This window comes from Myotis nattereri, assembly GCF_964212035.1.
Source record: "Myotis nattereri genome assembly, chromosome: 1".
In the NCBI taxonomy this organism is placed as follows: Eukaryota; Metazoa; Chordata; class Mammalia; order Chiroptera; family Vespertilionidae; genus Myotis; species Myotis nattereri.
In genome coordinates this window covers 40,845,706-40,864,752 of record NC_138075.1, presented here as the reverse complement: position 1 = coordinate 40,864,752, position 19,047 = coordinate 40,845,706, and the positions used below count along the sequence as shown (strand labels likewise).

The window sequence follows — 19,047 nt, the reverse complement described above, 5'->3', positions numbered from 1 at the left end:
TAAATGAAAACTGCTATCAAGTTTGCCATCCCCAAGTTTTACTAACCATTCACTATAAGCAAAATCCTCTGATCTCATATTTGTTGTAAGAGACAACTTTCTAAAACATCCCCAAACATTGCAGTACTTTAAACTCGTTTGTACTATGGCCGATCGCATAGCATGTGGTACAATACTGAGACAATGTCGAAAATCCCCTCCGAGAAGGAGAACTTTCCCACCACATGCAACATTCAAATTCGTAATTTCTCTTAGTAATCTATCTATGGCACTTATAGCATGACTGGATGCCATGGTGCATTCATCAATAATGAGAAGTTGGACCTTTTTAATAGTTTTAGCAACTTCACTGTTTATATCGAGTCTAGAAATTGAAGTTTCATTTAATGGAATTGGTAATTTATATTGGGAATGAAAGGTTCTTCACCAAGAAGTACATTTGCAGCAATTCCTGTAGACACTGTGGGTAAAACAGTACCACCACGACCTCTAATAGAATGTGTTAAAACTTTATACAGATGTTTTTCCACTACCACCTGGACCATCCAAGAAAAAGCATTTGGGGTGTAGTTTGATCTTCGATGGCTGAAGTTATAGTCTTAAAGGCTGCCAACTGTTCATCATTCAGAGAATTTATCAAAACCTCTGCCCTTTGTTACTCATACAATTGATCACATGTATTTGCATTCGTTAATAAAGGATAGTCCGGAAGTTTGAAACGTGAACATTTCATTCCATGCAATGTGAATACCTCCTGAATTTCGTTAAGGGCATGCGTTTCACAGTTTACACAGGCACCTTCTCTTCGGTGTAATTTCCAACAGAAATCTCCAATAAAATGAGATTTATTCTCATCCCATAATTTGTCTGCAGCAGCAGGATATCCAAACACACATATATATACAAAAAGTTGCCGTAGTTGTTTGGGCATATTAAGGATGATTGCATCGTCAATCATATCTTTCCAGATAGTGTCATCAAGTAATAATCCCCGGTGTTTAGCAGCTTCACAAATGTATCTTAAGTTAACCTCCTACAGTTCGCAGATCCTCAAAACTTACCGCACCTTTTACATGCAGAAGCAAAAGTCTAAGGTAATATCGTTCTGGTTCTCTAAAGCTCACAGTGAACAGTCTACCTAATACTTTATTCCCACCCTTTCAGTGTTTTGTCCACAAAGAATTATTAAACACATAATGCTGTGGAATCTCCCAATAATAATAATTACATGCATCAGAGTCTTCCCTATTCAATAAGAACCAAGCCATCAAAGTCGAGTTATGCCTTTTAGCCCTATCTAAAACTTCAGCAAAATCGTCTGCATGAAAATATAAATTCTGATCATTTGGCAAATGAATAGCTAATCTTGTGATTGCATGAGATTGGTCATGCATTCGCATTCCAAAAAGTCTCCAAACAGCCTCAGGAGCGCTCACATACCTGGAGTCAATGAAGTCCTGTACTTCGTCATGATTGATAATATTTTTTTCAGAAATTTGAATATCTGCAGTCGTGCCCTTTATAGATGTATTTAAATAGATATTTGACACTTCTAATTGATGCACAGACTTCAACATTTATATTACAGTTATACTTGACGCACAAATACGGGTTATAAGGGACAATCCAAGTATTATCAACAATTTTATTTCCAATAGAAATGGTGCTACCAGATCTTCATTTGTATTTGGAATATCCATCAATATTTCCAATGGTCACATTTTGAAATTTTTTCGGATATCCCTTTGAACATTTTCCATTTTCCATACATGGACTACTGGGATTTTGCATTCTACATGGTCCATGTACCATATTTGATTTTACAATTTGAAAAAGTCGAGGACACTGGTTCTCATCTGGAATTTCTGCCTTAACTATACGGTCAATGTCATCTTCTGAACATAATTTGGACTCATTATCTAATATCAATAATATGTGAGTGTGAGGCAGTCCGCATTTCTGAAATTCAATGACATGAATTTTAGCTATTACTTTGCCAAATAAATGGAATTTACAGATATCAATTAAAAGAGCGTTCAGCTTAATATTAAAAACTCTGGTTACCAAGTCAGGCCTGTTTTCAACTTTTTGCCAGCGTTGTAAATTGTTTGTAATATTTGCCCATTTGGGGTTGCATGTCATGGTTATGAATAAATTGGGCTTGCCATACTTTGTTACAATTGCCATAGCATCCTGATATCGCTGCTGCATATTTCTGGGACTACCCTCAAAAGATGATGGAAGTATTATCATTTTACCAATCGGCACATTATCATTTTCAGATCTAAATTTGATATAATCCATCAAACCACTATATTTTTCAACTCTCAACTTAGATTGGTTTGCTTCAATGAAATTTATCCAATTGGCCTCCATTTTTGAATACGAATCCACAATAAACTGTTATAATTTTCCTGCATTTAAAATAGGATTGAACGTGTCCCTCACAGAGAGATAAAGTCCATAATACTGCATTTGGGTGACTTGTGTCCTTACATTTTGTCTAGTATTATTGTCGACTACACTCTTGTCTCTGAATCTTAATGCAATATCTGTTCCCCAGCCTTTTTCACCATGTGGAAAAAGAATAGGATATGTCATTGCATCTAATGTAGGAAACAGGATACTGATTTGTTTCATTTTAGTGGCACTTGGATATTAGGATCTGGTTTACAATGAATGAGCAAGTCCCTTTCAAAAGGAGGTTCTCCATCTTCGTTTCTGAATATGACAGCAACCTCGGTTACACGGGGAGAATTATATCTACCTGGGTCACTGTTGCGATCATATTTAATTGCCATTGTTACCTCTGTGGGAGCAATACCTTTTGCTGCTGCTTCAGATTGGGCTTCCTTTTCTACCTCATGTAGCATCTTGTACAATTTTGTTAATTCATTGATTTCATGCATGAGGTTGTTGATGTTGATCATGAGTCTTTCTGAGCAGCCCTGGTTTTCTGGCATTGCTAATCTTTTACTTGTAGCTTCGGCTGTATCCAAAATATAGAGTTGAGCAAACTTCCGAGAAACACCATCTGAAGGGTGTAAAGTTCCAGTACAGTGATAAACTTGTCCGTGTATTCTAAAACAGTATGGCCCATATCCTGATGGCGATGCAATATTAGCACACATGGAAGCAAAAGCAAAAGAACTATTTATGGATCGAATATTTTCCATAAAATTTTTACTGTCAGAATCTTTGTTTGTCATTAATCTTTTTAAATATGCTGGGTAATCTGGAAAATGTATATCATTTGGACAGACTTTCCCTTTGCTACAACATCGAGTAAATTTCCCATCGGATGGTTTTTCATCTGAGAAATTTAGGGATAAATTTCACATCGAACAGTCATTCCACCAGAACTATGTTCGAGAATTGCATCCTCCTTTACTCCATTTTCACTGAGAAGGCAGTTCCTACTGGTACTGGCAGTACTTGTTGTTGACTGTTCTCTACACATATTCTGTCGTCGTCACCGCCTTCTTTCAACTTCAAAGGCACGCTTGTCTTTAGACATTTTCTGTCGAAGACACCTCTGTTTTTCAGCATCAGAGCGACGTTTTTCCCAGTAGCTGCTCTTCAGATACATTCTGTTGCAGATGCCGCCTTCTTTCAAGATCAGACGGATGTTGCTCTGCAGACATTTTCTGTCGATAACGTCAACACCTTTCGACTGCAGAGCTACCTTGTATCAACCGTTTTTCTTTGGACATAGTACTACCTGTCTACTGACACAGTCTGAGATACAGGTGAAAGAGAGTCCTGCCTGTCAGGCCACTGAGAGCTGTGTGACTAACGGCTGATGCTGGATGATTCTGTGGGGGTGGGACTTCCTCCTCCCTGCTGTCAGTTTCCAAAACTGTCATGAGGAAGCTGGGATGACAGAGGAGCCACGCTGTCCCGGCCGCCTGGGTCAAACGAATGAGGGCCAGTTGGGGGCGCGGCCAGTGGCGGATCGCAGGGGTCGCACTCGCCAGCCATGGATCCCCGCTGGAGGGCCGGTTGTGGGCATGGCCGGTGGCTGATCGGTACATTAGCACCTGCCAGCCACGGATCCCCTCTCGAGGGCTGTTTGTGGGCGTAGCCGGTGGCTGATCGGTGCATTAGCACCCGCCATCCTCGGATCCCCGTGGGCCGGTTGTGGGCGTGGCCGGTGGCAGATCGGTGCATTAGCACCCACCAGCCCTGGGTCCGGTCCCATATGGGCCACCTACTGCCCGGGTCGCAGATAGCACGCCCGGATGGCAGCGGGACAGTTGGGATGGCGCTGTCCCGCCCTCCCTACAGTATGCAAATTAGCCGGCATCTTTGTTGGCGGTTAACCACCATCTTTGTTGGCAGTTAATTTGCATATTGCCTTGATTAGCCAATTGGAAGCGTAGTGGAGGTACGGTTAATTACCCTTTTTGTCTTTTATTAGATAGAATGCCTCTCTCTATATAGACTATATAATAAACCTAACACAATATATATTATATTGTGATATATATCTCACTCTGAGTCCTTTTTAGGGTTATTACTTTTTTAAAATATTATAAACAGAATTTATAAGATAAGTTTGTGTCCAGATAATAATCAGAATAAGACCAGCTAATACTCAAGATTTTTTCAAACACAGTAACTGAGTAGAACCAAAAAATTCAGGGAGCCCACTCTGCTATGGTTAGTTTAACACAAGGTTACTTAATCTTGGTACTACTGACATTTGTGCAGGATAATCTTTGTTGTGGAAGGCTGCCCAATGCATTATAGGGCATTTAGCAGCATCCCTGGCCTCTGCCCTCTAGATGCCGTAACACCCTTAATCAAAAATGACTCTCGACATTGCCGAAAGTCCACTGGGGGCAAAACTGCTCCCTGGTTAAGAAACACTATAGTTTTAACATCATGAAAACAAAACAGATACAACTCCCAGCTGTATGATCCCACTGTGGAGTCAACTGTGATTAAACTAGAGTTACATTTATATTTTAGTTCAAAATACATTAGGCTAGAACTAAGTTAAATTAATTATACCAGTTCTTGTCTAGCGCAGAGCTGTCCGATATAGTAGTTTCCAGCCACATGTTGCTTCTGAGCACTTGAAATGTGGCTACTCTAAAGTGAGCTGTGCACTAAGTATACAATATGCACTTGATATGAAAAAAAAGGATGCAAAGTATCTCATTTTTATGTTAAATTATTTGGGGTATACTTTCTCGTGGAATATATTATTAAAAATAATTTGACCTGCTTGCTTTTACTTTCTTTAATGTGGCTACTAGAAAATTCTAAATTACAAATATGGCTCATATAATAGAAATTTGAAATAATTTAGTATTATTTTTTAATGAAATAAATTCTTAAGTCTATTAAATAAGCCAAAGAGATCTTGGAAAGCTTTCCACAGCCCTATTGAATCAGCTCATTTTTGAACATCATAACTCTTATCATGCCTAACTGATTTTTCTGCTTTAAACACATTACTTCTATTCCAGTGTTTTATTCCCTATAATTCAATCCGTTCTTTTCTTACTGCTGATTTATCTTCAGGTTGTTTATCATTTTCCTGAATGTCAGTTTCTTTCATATACTCAGGACCTTTCCTAGTGGGATGTTGAGATGCTGCAGCATCCATCATACGTAGAAAATCATAAGCAGGAAGAGGAGGTTTCCATTCCTGAGCAGATAAAATTGCTAGAAAAAAAGATACAATCAAGAGTTAACGATGAACAGATCAAAAAAATCACATAAATATACTAAAAAACAGTGTTTTCTTAAAATATATTTTTATTGATTTCAGAGAGGAAGGAACAGGGAGATAGAACATCAGTGATGAGAGAGAATCATTGATCGGCTGCCTCTTGCACGCCCCCTACTGAGGATCGAGCCTGCAACCCCGGGCATGTGCCCTTGACCAGAATCCAACCTGGGGCCTTTCAGTCTGCAAGCTGACGCTCTATCCACTGATCCAAACCAGCTAGGGCAAGAAAATGTTTTATTTTTAAAAATATATTTGTAGAAGTGAAAACTTTATCACTTTTACTTACCTAAGCAAAATTATTTATTTTACTACATTGTTTAAGAAACTTGATACACTCCTCATTACTAGCCATTTCTATTGTTTATATTTGCACACTATAATATTGTAAATAAAGTTAGGAAGAAAACAAAAGGTTCATAATCTCCCTGCCAGTTAATCCTGTTGAAGTTTTAGAAAACAGTAATATGTTTATGAGATTATCACATCAATAGGTACAAGTTAAAATGAAAAGGTTTCTTGCTTCCCTGCCCCCTGCTGCCTTTATTCCAAAGAACTGGAACTGTTCCTTATGAATGATTCAAAAATAAATTTTTGGCACATGCATATTTACTTCTTATCTAGACAAGGATTTCCTAACATTTTAAAGCATTTTCCTCTTTTGAAGCTTTTAACATCCTTTGTACCTACTTCATTTTATAAAAATAAATATAGACAGTGATAATTAAAAGTTGTTATGGAATCAACTATACTATAGACAGATGGATTGAATAATTCTTAGATGGGCTTGTCATAGTGAATCTTAGCATCATTTTTAAAATTGAATTTATTGGGGTGATATTGGTTAATAAAATTATATAGATTTCAGGTATACAATTTTATAATACATCACATGTATATTGTATTGTGTATTTACCACCCCAAGTCAAGTCTCCTTCCTTTTAAAACATTGGTCGTTAGAAGACGAAAACTGGCCCTGACCGGTTTGGCTTAATGGATAGAGCGTCTGTCTGCAGACTGAAGGGTCCCGGGTTCGATTCCGGTTAAGGGCATGTACCTTGGTTGCAGGCACATCCCCAGTAGGGAGTGTGCAGGAGGCAACTGATCAATGTTTCTCTCTCATCGATGTTTCTGACTCTCTATCCTTCTCCCTTCCTCTCTATAAAAAATCAATAAAATATATTTTTTTAAAAAAAGAAAAAAGAAGAGGAAAACTGATTTGAGCTTGATATCATAATATATGTGATAAGATATATATGAGCTAAATTAGCTATCTTTTCTCCATATAGTACACAGATCCTACAAAACAATTTTAGAATTTAGTGGTCCATTTAAAATACTCTTTTGAGAAATGAACTATATAAGGAAATATGCCAAGTAAACCTTTTAGAAATAAATTCCAATGAAAGAATATTAGATGAAAAAATTAGCAATGTGACAAAAGTAATAAATGTCATAAGATACTTAAGCATCTCTAATAAATCAAATAAATATATTTAAATGCTTAGGAAATTCATTTAAATTCTAATTTCCTAGAGTGGATTAAAGTTCAAACAAAAATCTGCACATATGAAGTATATCTATACTCATTGGTATATAATTTGTTCAATAGGACTTAATTATATAAAATCCTAGTACCTGGAACATTAGCAGGATATTAAATGTAAGTTACCCCTGTAATTTCCAATTATTGTTGCCAGGTTAGCAGATACAAAAGTGACAAATGGATATAATATTTTCTTGAATATAATGAATAGGAGATAAGAATAACTATTTGTAGTTTGCAAGGTGCAAAGAAAATATCTTTACTAAAGACATTAAAGTGTCTTTAAGAAAAGTTCAATTTAAAGCATAGCACATATTTGGCAGTATTTTAAAAAGTAAACACTGTAGCCTAGTGGTCTGAGATGACCAAATATCTAAAACCAGGTATCACAATTCTGCTAATTATTTGCTAAGGGAATACTACAAAAGTCTTAATTTGTTCAACTGCAAATAAAACTGTACTCTCATTAGTACAGGTAATAGATACATTATTATCAAACTAGTAATGATAATAATAGCTAGCATCTATTGAGCCTTTACAACATACCAGGCATTATCCATTTTAACCTTACAACCCCATGAGGTAAGTATAATTACTATCCCAGTTTTATAGATGAGAAAGCCAAAGCCTCAAAAGGTCAGAGAACTTGATCAAAATTAAGTGTAAATACAAACTAAAATTTCAAAGAAATTAAGGTGAGGCAGACACCTGTGGCACCATTACAACAGAGTCATGCAAGACCCCCATCTCAGATCCCTCTCCCACAGAGTGGAGAGCAGGCCCTGACAGCACAGAAGACAGGACCCAATACAAACAAGTACTTCTTCCCTGCTGCAGAGGCTGCAGAAATAACTCAATAATAGGAACAGTGATAGAAAGAAATAATGGAAACCCCTTAAAGAGTGAGTTGGCAAAGGCATTCATCCAAATTGCAGTGGGCCCTAACCGGTTTGGCTCAGTGGATAGAGCGTCGGCCTGTGGACTGAAGGGTCTCAGGTTCGATTCCGGTCAAGGGCATGTACCTTGGTTGCGGGCACATCCCCAGTAGGGAGTGTGCAGGAGGCAGCTGATCGATGTTTCTCTCTCATCAATGTTTCTAACTCTCTGTCCCTTTTCCTTCCTCTCTGTAAGAAGTCAATAAAATATATTTTTTTTAAAAAACCAAAAAACAAATTGCAATGGAATGCCCAGCTGGAGTGGCTCAGTTGGTTGAGCACTGTCCTGTGCACCAAAAGGTTGCTGGTTCGATTCCCAGTCAGAATAATGGAATATTACTCATCCATAAAAAGGAATTAACTATGGATTCTTGCCATAACATGAATGATCCTTAAAATTTTATGATAAGTTATTCCATTTGTATGAAACTTTCAGAATAGGAAAATCTATAAAGACAAATTAGTGGTTGTTAGGGGGTGGAAGGAGGGAAGAATGGGGAGTGATTGCTAATGGGTAATAGGATTTCTTTTAGGGCAATGACAACAATATAGAATTCAACAGTAGTAATAGTTGTACAGCCTTGCGAATATACTAAATATCACTGAATTGTAGGTTTTAAAAGGGGGAATTTTATGGTATGTGAATTATATCCTCTATAATAAATAGCTAATATGCAAATTAGACCAGACGGTGGAACCACCTTCCAAAATGATCAGTGGGCAGGGCCACAAGTCAGCAGGAAATGCAAGAGTTGAGGCAGCTGAATGAATTTCGTGCATCAGGCCTCAAGATTCAATATAAAAATACCATCTACAGGCTACATAAACATAATAATTTAGTTAAACTGCCTAACTTAACAGAACTGAAGCAGACCACCTGGTAAGAACAGGTGTGCTACAATGACTAACACTTAAAATAAATTCAAGTGCCTAATTAAACATACACAAATATGCATAATGGTATACTCACACCATGCATGCTAGTTAAGAGACAATATCACACTAAATGGAATTTGTACACCAGAACTTTGTGTGTGTACATATACATATATTCACATACACAGACACACCCCTTACTTCAGAATTCTATCACAGAACAGTGTCAAAACATTATTATAATACTAGAGGCCTGGTGCATGAAATTCATGAAGGGGGCAGGCAGTCCCTCAGTTCGGCCTATGCCCTCTCGCAGTCTGGGAGCCATCAGTCAGACATCCCTAGCGCTGCCAAGGAGGTGGGAGAGGCTCCCGCCACCGCCGCCACTGCACTCAGCAGCCGTGAGCCTGGCTTCTGGCTGAGCGGTGCTCCCCCTGTGGGAGCACACTGACCACCAGGGGGCAGCTTCTGCATTTAGCATCTGCCAACTGGTGGTCAGTGCACATCATAGCGACTGGTCATTCCAACATTCAGTCAATTTGCATATTAGCATTTTATTATATAGGATAGTTTATATGATATCAAGTAACAAAATACTTGAATAGCACCTGAGGAGACTTAATTATATCAAATTTCACACTATTTCCTCAATATACTAAGGATCTAGGTTATTTCACATTAACTTACTTAAATTATAGCAACAGGAAGAAACTAAGATGGTGGCATAGGTAAACACTGGAAATTGCTGCCTCGCACAACCACTTCAAAAATACGACTAAAAGACAAAACGGACATCATGCAGAACCACAGGAAGGCTGGCTGAGTGGAAATTCTACAACTAGAAGGAAAGAGAAAAGCACACTGAGACTCAGAGCAGGTGCGGAAGTAAAGTGCAGAGGTACGGAGGCGCACGTGGAAAAGGCTGGCAACTGAGGACACAGTGGTATTTTTCAATCGAGAGGGAGTCTCAAGCTCCCCACTGCTCTGAACTCCAGTTCTGGGTGAGTCTCTGGGGACCCAGACTCATACGGGGAGAAACTGGACTGTCTGGCATCGGTCGGAACTCGAGGGCAGCTTTCTCTCAGAGGTGCTTCCAGTGATTACCAGGACACTGAGAAGCGGGGCCTCTTAGGGTAGGACTGAGGAGCAGCCATATCTGTTTGCTCCACCTGTTGATTCCCTGAGACCCCGCCCCACACAAGCTGTGCGCAGAGGCTTTCGCATATGAAAGGCCTGGCCCTTTGCAATCTGAAAATTACCTAACAAACCGCAATTGGGTCAGAGAAACCCAGAACTTCCAAAAGAAGGCCCAAGGCCCCACAGCAGCTTGCATTGCTTCACAGCTGGGCCTCATCTGGGCACCTCCAAATCCCAAACAAAGAAGAGGAATCTGCAGATCTCTCCATAGCTCCTGCTGCGTAACTTCCGGCACAGGCTAAATTAGCACCTCCTTAGATCCAAGAGCCAGTGTACCCAGTGGTCAGAGTGGGACCATCCAGATTACAGCTCCTCAGATCCGTAAGGGACACACTCAGGGGATAGACTCAGTGAGCACCAAAGCCCCACTGAAGCAAGTCTTGCCCCAGAAGGGTATCTCCAGCACAGAAGTTCTCCCACTGTAGACACAGCTGATTCTCACAGCCAACTGGCTTGGAGGTCAATTCCTCCCAGTGATATCTACAACAATCAAGGCTTAACTACAACAAGACTGTACACAAAGCCCACACAGGGGTGCACCAAGAGTGTCCACCTCAGGTAATTGGGGAGGCTGACCCACTGGGCCCTATAGGACACCTAGCACAGAAAGCCACTCTATCAACACAGGGAAGCATAATAAATGCGGAGACAAAAAACAGGTCACAAATGACAGAAATGGAGGAAAGCAAACTACAGGATACAGAGTTCAAAACCACAGTTATATGGTTTTTCAAGAATTTTCTAGAAACCGCAGATAAATTTAGTGAGACCCTCGAGAAATCTAGTGAGACCCTCGAAGATATGAAAAAGGACCAACTAGAAATTAAGCATACACTGACTGAAATAAAGAATATTATTCAGAGTTCCAACAGCAGACCAGAGGATTGCAAGAATCAAGTCAAAGATTTGAAATACGAAGAAGCAAAAAACACCCAACCGGAAAAACAAAAAGGAAAAAGAATCCAAAAATATGAAGATAGTGTAAGGAGCCCCTGGGACAACTTCAAGCGTACCAACATCCGAATTATGGGGGTGCCAGAAGAATAGAGAGAGCAAGACATTGAAAACCTATTTGAAAAAATAATGACTGAAAACTTCCCCTACGTGGTGAAACAAATAGACTTACAAGTCCAGGAAGCACAGAGAACCCCAAACAAAAGGAATCCAAAGAGGACCACACCAAGACACATCATAATTAAAATGCCAAGAGCAAAAGACAAAGAGAGAATCTTAAAAGCAGCATGAGAAAGACAGTCAGTTACCTACAAGGGAGTAGCGATACGACTGTCAGCTGATTTCTCAACAGAAACTTTGCAGGCCAGAAGGGAGTGGCAAGACATATTCAAAGTGATGAATACCAAGAACCTACAACCAAGATTACTTTATCCAGCAAAGCTATCATTCAGAATTGAAGGTCAGATAAAGAGCTTCACAGATAAGAAAAAGCTAAAGGAGTTCATCACCACCAAACCAGTATTATATGAAATGCTGAAAAGTATTCTTTAAGAGGAGGAGGAAGAAGAAAAAGGTAAAGATACAAAATATGAACAGCAAATACACATCTATCAAGAAGTGAATCTAAAAATAAAGTGAATAAAAAATCTGATGAACAGAGAAAACTGGTGAATATAATAGAATCAGGGGCATAGAAAGGGAATGGACTGACTCTTCTCGGGGCGGGGGGGAAAGGGTGTGGGGGGGGCGGGAAGAGACTGGACAAAAATCGTATACCTATGGATGAGGACACTGGGCGGAGGTTAAGGGCATGGGGTGGGGTGGGAACCGGGTGGAGGGGAGCTATGGGGGGGGCAAAAAGAGGAACAACTGTAATAATCTGAAAAAGATTTAATTTAAATAAATAAATTATAGCAACAGACCTATTGCTGCCATAATTGTATGTAAAGTAATATATGCACCTATACCACAAGTATAAATTCACATGTTTTAGAAAAGTAGAAACTATAACATATCATAATTCCAGTCTCATAAATCCTAAGGCAAGAACTACTTTCTTATGGTTCAAAATTCTGGCTCTGTAATAAAAAAGAGACAGGTTGGAATCCAAGCTTCCTCATTTACTAGTAAATTATATGACTTCTAACTAGTTACTTAACTTTTCTACAAGCACTACTACTTTATGTGACTCTTGTGAGAATTAAATGAGATAATGCATGTGAATAACTCAGCATTGTGCTAGACACCTAGTAAGCATTCCATACCTAGTAAGCATTCCATAAATGTTAGCTATAATTACTAAATTTAATACAATGGTACTTATTTTCTGTGAGTATTAATACCTGTCACATAGGAGATTGTCCCATGCTATCAGCAAATTAATATTTAGGATACTTATAAACATTTACAATTCAACTAATTCCAGTATTCTTTAACTATCATTCAAGTTTAAAAATGTATGAAACAAAATACATAATCGTGTGTATTAAACAAAAAAGAAAACTTACTGATATGACTTTCTAGGCCGTCTTCTAATTTCTTAAGCCACAACAAAAGATTTTGCTCAGTTATAGCCTGGTCTGAAGGAAATGCAAATACTTGGCCACCTGAATGCAGATTCACCACAACAAGAAGAGGAAGGGGAGGTAGAACTTCAAAATACACCTGCAAGATTCCTCTCCCCACAGGAGTGTTCTTTCTACGAAAGAGAGCAATTGAACATGATAATTAATATTTCTTTCTATAACAAAATAATGAAAAGAATAGTTTGTAAAACATTAACCTTTAAATATAGTTTCAAGCCAGTAAGTTTATTTTATGAAAAGATGTCCTAACAACTATGAGGTCTATAAGCATGTTATTAGTAATCAGAGTCTTAAAAAGTTTCTTTTAAGATGGGGCACTGTGTTTCTCTTAGGAGGAAAAAAGGCAACCAATGAGAGCTTTAATGAAAAAGAGGCACCGTCCAAAGGCTTAACAATTTCAGCTTATTATCAATAGGTTCCTTCCAAGTTTAGCCAAGTATCTGATCACATGTCAGTTCAAAAATTAAATGGTTACAAACTACAAAATAATAAGATACTTATAATACATACTTCTTTTTCCAAATAAAATTGTCTTCTTGGGGAAGAAGGAGAAAATATTAATTTCAAACTAAAATTATCTTTTAAATTATGTTCACAGAAGGAAACCTCAAGTTTAAGATACTTAGTTTTCCTAATACAGCACATTCCACATTATGGGAAATACAATTTTACTCTGAGATACCTACAAGTACCTGAAAAATTCTGTCTCATGCAGTAGGTTGTACTGTTTGAGAACTCTTCAACAGCAAAAAATGTGCACTGCCCCATTCTTGTAATTTTCGAATGAGTCAAAAATAAAATGTCTTTCATCTGATGAATTTGAAGAACAGTGTGTATATTAGAATATGTGAACTATATAAAAATACTTAATGTAACACAGCCCATACATCTAGAACACATACCAGGAAATACTGTTTGTGAATACACTGAAAACCTTCTATAACATCTAGGCTGCATTTCAAAAATAGAAAAGTAAAAAAACAGAAACTGAAGGAAAATGCCAAAATATCTGTTATTTTTCTGTATTTGCCAAAATTTTCTCAAGGGACATTACTTTCAAAATCAGAAAAATTACTACTTTTAAAAATTTATTGTATGACAAAAGCAAAAATAAACAAGTGGAACTACATCAAACTAAAAAGCTGCTGCACAGCAAAAGAAACCAACAAAATGAAATGGCAACTTTCAGAATAGAAGAAAATATTGGAAAATCACATCTGATAAAGGATCCAAAATAATTGAAGAACTCATAAAACGCAACAAAAAAATCTGATTTTAAAATGGGCAGAAGAATTAATTAAACATTTTTGCAAAGAAGACATACAAAGGCCAAAAGGTACATGAGAAGATGCTCAGCATCACTAATCACCAGGAAAATGCATATCAAAACCATGAGCTCTTTATCACCTGCCACCCGTTAGAATGGCTATTACAAAAAAGACAAGAGATTACAAGTGTTGATGAGGATACAGAGAAAAGGGAGTCCTTGTGCACTGTTGGTAGAAAAGTAAATTGGTGCAATAGCAAACAATATGATGGTTCCTCAAATAATTAAAAAATAGGACTAGCATATGATCCAGCAATCCCAGTTCTGGGTATGTATCCAAAAAAATAAAATAAAATAAAAACAGGATGTCAAAGAGATATCTGCATTCTCATATTCATTGCAGCATTATGAATAAAATGTGGTATGTGACTCTGTGTGTGTGTGTATCCTACCTAATAATAGGCAAACATGGTAACTGACCGTACCTTCGCTACACCTCCCATTGACTAATCAGCATGATATGCAAATTAACCGCCAACAAAGATGGTGACTAATTTGCATACTGCAGGCAGATCCCGCTGCGCCACCCCACCTGGAGCTGGTGGCAGCGCGATCCCCAGCTGCTGGCTGGCCACCCCAGTGCAGGATCCAGGCCTGCTGTGTGCGGGGCAGGGTGGGGCGGGTGGGGCGGGATTGGGCGTGCTATCTGCCACCAGGGGAGCAGGCCTAAGCCAGCAGGTGGTTATCTCCCGAGGGGTCCCAGACTGTGACAGGGCACAGGTTGGGCTGAGGGAACCCCCCCTCACCATTTTACCCTCAAATTTTTGTGCACTGGGCTTCTAGTATATATATGAAACCCTAATATGCAAATAGACCAAATGGTGGAACAATCGAACAACTGAACAACCAGTTGCTATGATGTGCGCTGACCACCAGAGAGCATGCGCAGAATATGGTGGGTGTCAACAGCAGCAGGATGGTGGAGCAGGTGAGCGGAGGCGCCAGACCAAGGCAGGACGCCGGTTGCTGTCATTGGGGTGAGCTTCTGGTAGTTACTGAAATTCTTTGCTCCCGCCTGGCGCTCACACCTGCTGCTGGCATCGGCCCCGATCGCTTTGCGCCATCAGTGGGTGCAAGCTGTGGGTGTTGGCCCCAATCGCCCCTCAGGGCTTCTCCACCTCCCCCAGCTCCTGAAGGGCGATAGGGGCCGGCAGCCGCCTCTCGCACCCACTGCTGGCGCCGGCCTTGCTCGCACCCATAGTTGGCCCCGCTCACACCCTGCTCGCACCCACTGCTGGCACTGGCCCCAATCACTCTGTGCTGTCAGCGGGTGTGAGCAGGGCCAGCACCGTTAGCACATGGGAGCAGCAGCAGCAGGAGCAGAGCTGCCGGCAGACAGGGGACTGGGGACCGTGGCAGGAGAGGGGCTGGGCAGGGGCGCGGAGGATGGGCCAAGACCCGCCCCTGTGCCCACCACAGCCTTGCGAACCACAGTTCCTTTCAAGGTGCACGAATTCATGCACGGGGCCCCTAGTATGTATGTATGTATGTGTGTGTGTATATGCATATGTGTGTATGTATGTGTGTATATATATATACACACACACATATGCATACACACACACACACACACACACACAACACACACACAGAATATTATTCAGCCATGAGAAAGAAGAAAATCCTGCCATTTGCTACAACATGGATGGAGCTTGAGGGCATTATGCCAAGTGAAATAAATCAGGCAAAGACAAATATGGCACAGTATCACTTACTTGAGGAATCTAAAAAAAAAAAGTCAAACCCCTAGAAACAGAAGAGAAGTGACTGCCAGAGACTGAGAGTTGAGGAAAATAGGGAGAGGTTGGTAAAAGGGTACAAACATTCAGCTGTAATATGGTCTGAAGTTCTAACGTATAACGTGGGGACTATAACTGATAACACTATATTGTATAATTGAAATTTGCTAGAAGATTAAACTTAAATTTGTTATCCCTCCCCCAATGTGTGTGTGTGTGTGTGTGTGTGTGTGTGTGTGTGTAAATAGGTGAGGTGATGGATGTGAGAATTAACTGGATGGAAAAATCTTTTCACAATGCATACATATCACAATGTAACTTTAAGTATCTTACAATTTATTTGTCTATTATACCTCAATAAGGCTGAAAAAAAAAACAGAGAAAAAAATTATTGTAGAACAGAATTCAATCTGAGAGAAGGTCATTTTAGATCATCTGAGAGAGTTTAGTTATTAAAATATCACGATGACATGTACATTGGCCCCAAAATATTAACTTCAAAGGTAGAGTTTAGAGAGTTTCACTTCCTAACAAAAATATAATAATTACACTTTCTTTACCTTTTACATATTAAAAGTAAAAAATATACTTACAGATTTAACCAGCAAGGGATAACTGAATCCAGGTGTTTCTCTTTTACGAGTGTCAACATTGCCTTTTGATACTGAGGGTTTATGATGCCATCACTGAATAAAATAAGTAATGGTTTTTGAAGCCTTAAATAAGTGGGAAGATTTTCCACAGTGATTTCCGGCTATTAAAAAAAAAAAAGAACAATGGGAATGATGATGCATAAAATAAAAAATACTATCCAAATCGTTCTTGCAGTTTTAGTTTGTAAAATGTAATTCAAGCATATTGCCATTTAAGTGATTTGCTATACTAACTAATAAATAGAAATCTCAGGAGTGTTTTCTTAAGCCAATTTTATCTTAATAAAGTTATTTTTAAAATAAAACTACTAACAGAATTTGAAAATAAATGAACTTAAAGGAGCATCCTGTTTTACATGTCAAATTATTTCTTATGCTAAGATCTAGACCAGAGTAGACAATGTACTCGTGACAAACAAAACTTGTATTTTCATCAAACATAAAATTTTTGAAAAAATATAAACTGAGTTTTAAAGATATAATCTTTTAACATTTGTGATTATTTAAAATAAAAATCTTAACTGTGTTTCAATATTATGGATTTTTAGCATAATTAAAATAATAAAAAAGCTGTACATTTACACAGTGGAATACTACTCTGCTGTAAAAAAAGAATAAAATCTTATCCTTGCGACAGCATGGATGGACCTGGAGAGCATTATTTTAAGTGAACTAAGCCAGTCAGAAAGAAAAGTACCATATGATTTCACTCATATGTGGAATCTAATAAGCAAACCGAACTAACAAACAAAATAGAAACAGACTCATAGATAGAGAGCAGGCAGACAGCTCAGGGTGGGGGAAGAATTGAGGGGGAAAAAATTATGGTCATGAATAAAATTCCCCAAAAAAGAACATAACAAAAGAAGAAAAAAGCATTGAGGATGTAATTCTAGAGTGGCCAGAGGGTTGAAGGAGTATCTGGAGACTGAACTGTAAAAGCCAAAGGAAAAGAATAAATTTTTAAAAGAAATGGCATAGTTAACAGTTTTATGTTTTCCCCACCCCTCTCTACCCTTCCAGACACCCCTCTCTCTTATACAAAGTTTTAATTGCTACTGAGAAGCTAAGGAGAAACAGAAACGGTCATCAAATGTGGTCATTGGAAGGTGACCTTTACCTATCTGAGTATGTAAGAGGCTATAATTGTGTGGGTTCTGGTATTCTTATTCATAGTAAAAGCATAAAAAGAACTTAAGGTATCTAAGTGTAAAAGTGTGGGATATATCATTGCTTATATAGTTACTAGAGGCCCAGTGCACGAAATTCGTGCATGGGGGTGAGGGGGATGGGTCCTCTCAGCCCAACCTGCACCCTCTCCAATCCGGGACTCTTTGGGGGATGTCTGACTGCGGGTTTAGGCCAGGATCAGGCCTAAACTAGCAGTCGGACATTCCTCTCACAATCCTGGACTGCTGGCTACTAATCACTCACCTGCCTGCCTGGTCATCCCTAACTGCCCCCCCTGCTGGCCTGATCACCCCTCACTGCCTCTGTGTGCCGGCCTGATCGCCCCCAACTGCCCCCCTCTGCTGGCCTGGTTGCCCCTAACTACCCACCCGTCAGCCTGGTCGCCCCCAACTGCCCCCCTGCTGGCCTGGTTGCTCCCAACTGCACCCACGCCAGCCTGGTCATCCCTCACGGACCCCCGCCGGCCTGGTCGCTCCACACAGCCTGCTTTTCAGTCTTTTGATCTTCCCTCACTAACCCCCCTGCAGGCCTGGTCATAGGCAGCCATCTTGTGAGGGCATGAGCGTTAATTTGCATATTACCTCTTTATTATACAGGATCATGTATTTCATTTGGGGGCATTATTTACCTAGGCTACTTGGTCATCAGGTTCACTAAAACAAATTTTATGCCGTATTAAAAATATCTGCTATCTGGTCATCTAATCCTTCCTATCCAGATGAAGGAATGAAAGTCTTTCTATTACTTAAGGGCAGACCAGGAGAGGAACTTGCTGCTAGCTGAGTATTGCAGTCACTACATTCTCTAGACTTAAACCTCCAACATGGAACAACTTTAGGAAATTTAATAATCACTTGAGAGATTTTTCATTTACGGAAACGTCATAAACTAAAAGCAAAATAATTTTTATTATAGCTGTTCAGTATTTAGAACACCGCAAACCAAAACACTGCAAATTTGAACAATGCCACAAGGCTTATCATGTTTGTGTAAGCTATAAACATATTTTAATAGTTAAGTTTGTCCTAAGTTTCTCAGCCTTAAAAATTATAATCTTAATGAATAAAATTGATACTAATTTTTACCTACCAGGCAAAAAAGAGTAAAATGATACAAATCTTCTGTTGGGCAAAATAGGAATAAGTATCAGGAGCCTTAAAAATGTGTCTACTCTTTGGAACAGCAACTAAAACTCTATGAATTTACCATAAGTATATATCATGGAAACACGGAAAGGTTATCTATAAAGATGGACCCTGAGTAAAACAAAACAAATTAAAGACAACTTAAATATTTATCTACA

General features: G+C 39.1%; 1 protein-coding gene across 1 annotated transcript in view; it reads right to left on the bottom strand.

The window, feature by feature from the left end:
- Nucleotides 1-3,191: 3,191 nt before the first annotated feature.
- Nucleotides 3,192-19,047, bottom strand: part of TXNDC16 (thioredoxin domain containing 16) — a 93,475-nt gene continuing 77,619 nt past the window's right edge. The window contains exons 19-21 of the mRNA XM_081113230.1: nucleotides 16,494-16,654; nucleotides 12,757-12,947; nucleotides 3,192-5,676 (exon numbers count right to left, since the gene is read on the bottom strand). Coding sequence (XP_080969356.1) covers nucleotides 5,489-5,676; nucleotides 12,757-12,947; nucleotides 16,494-16,654 — 540 coding nt within the window. The 3' untranslated portion in view covers nucleotides 3,192-5,488. The remainder of the gene's footprint in view (nucleotides 5,677-12,756; nucleotides 12,948-16,493; nucleotides 16,655-19,047) is intronic.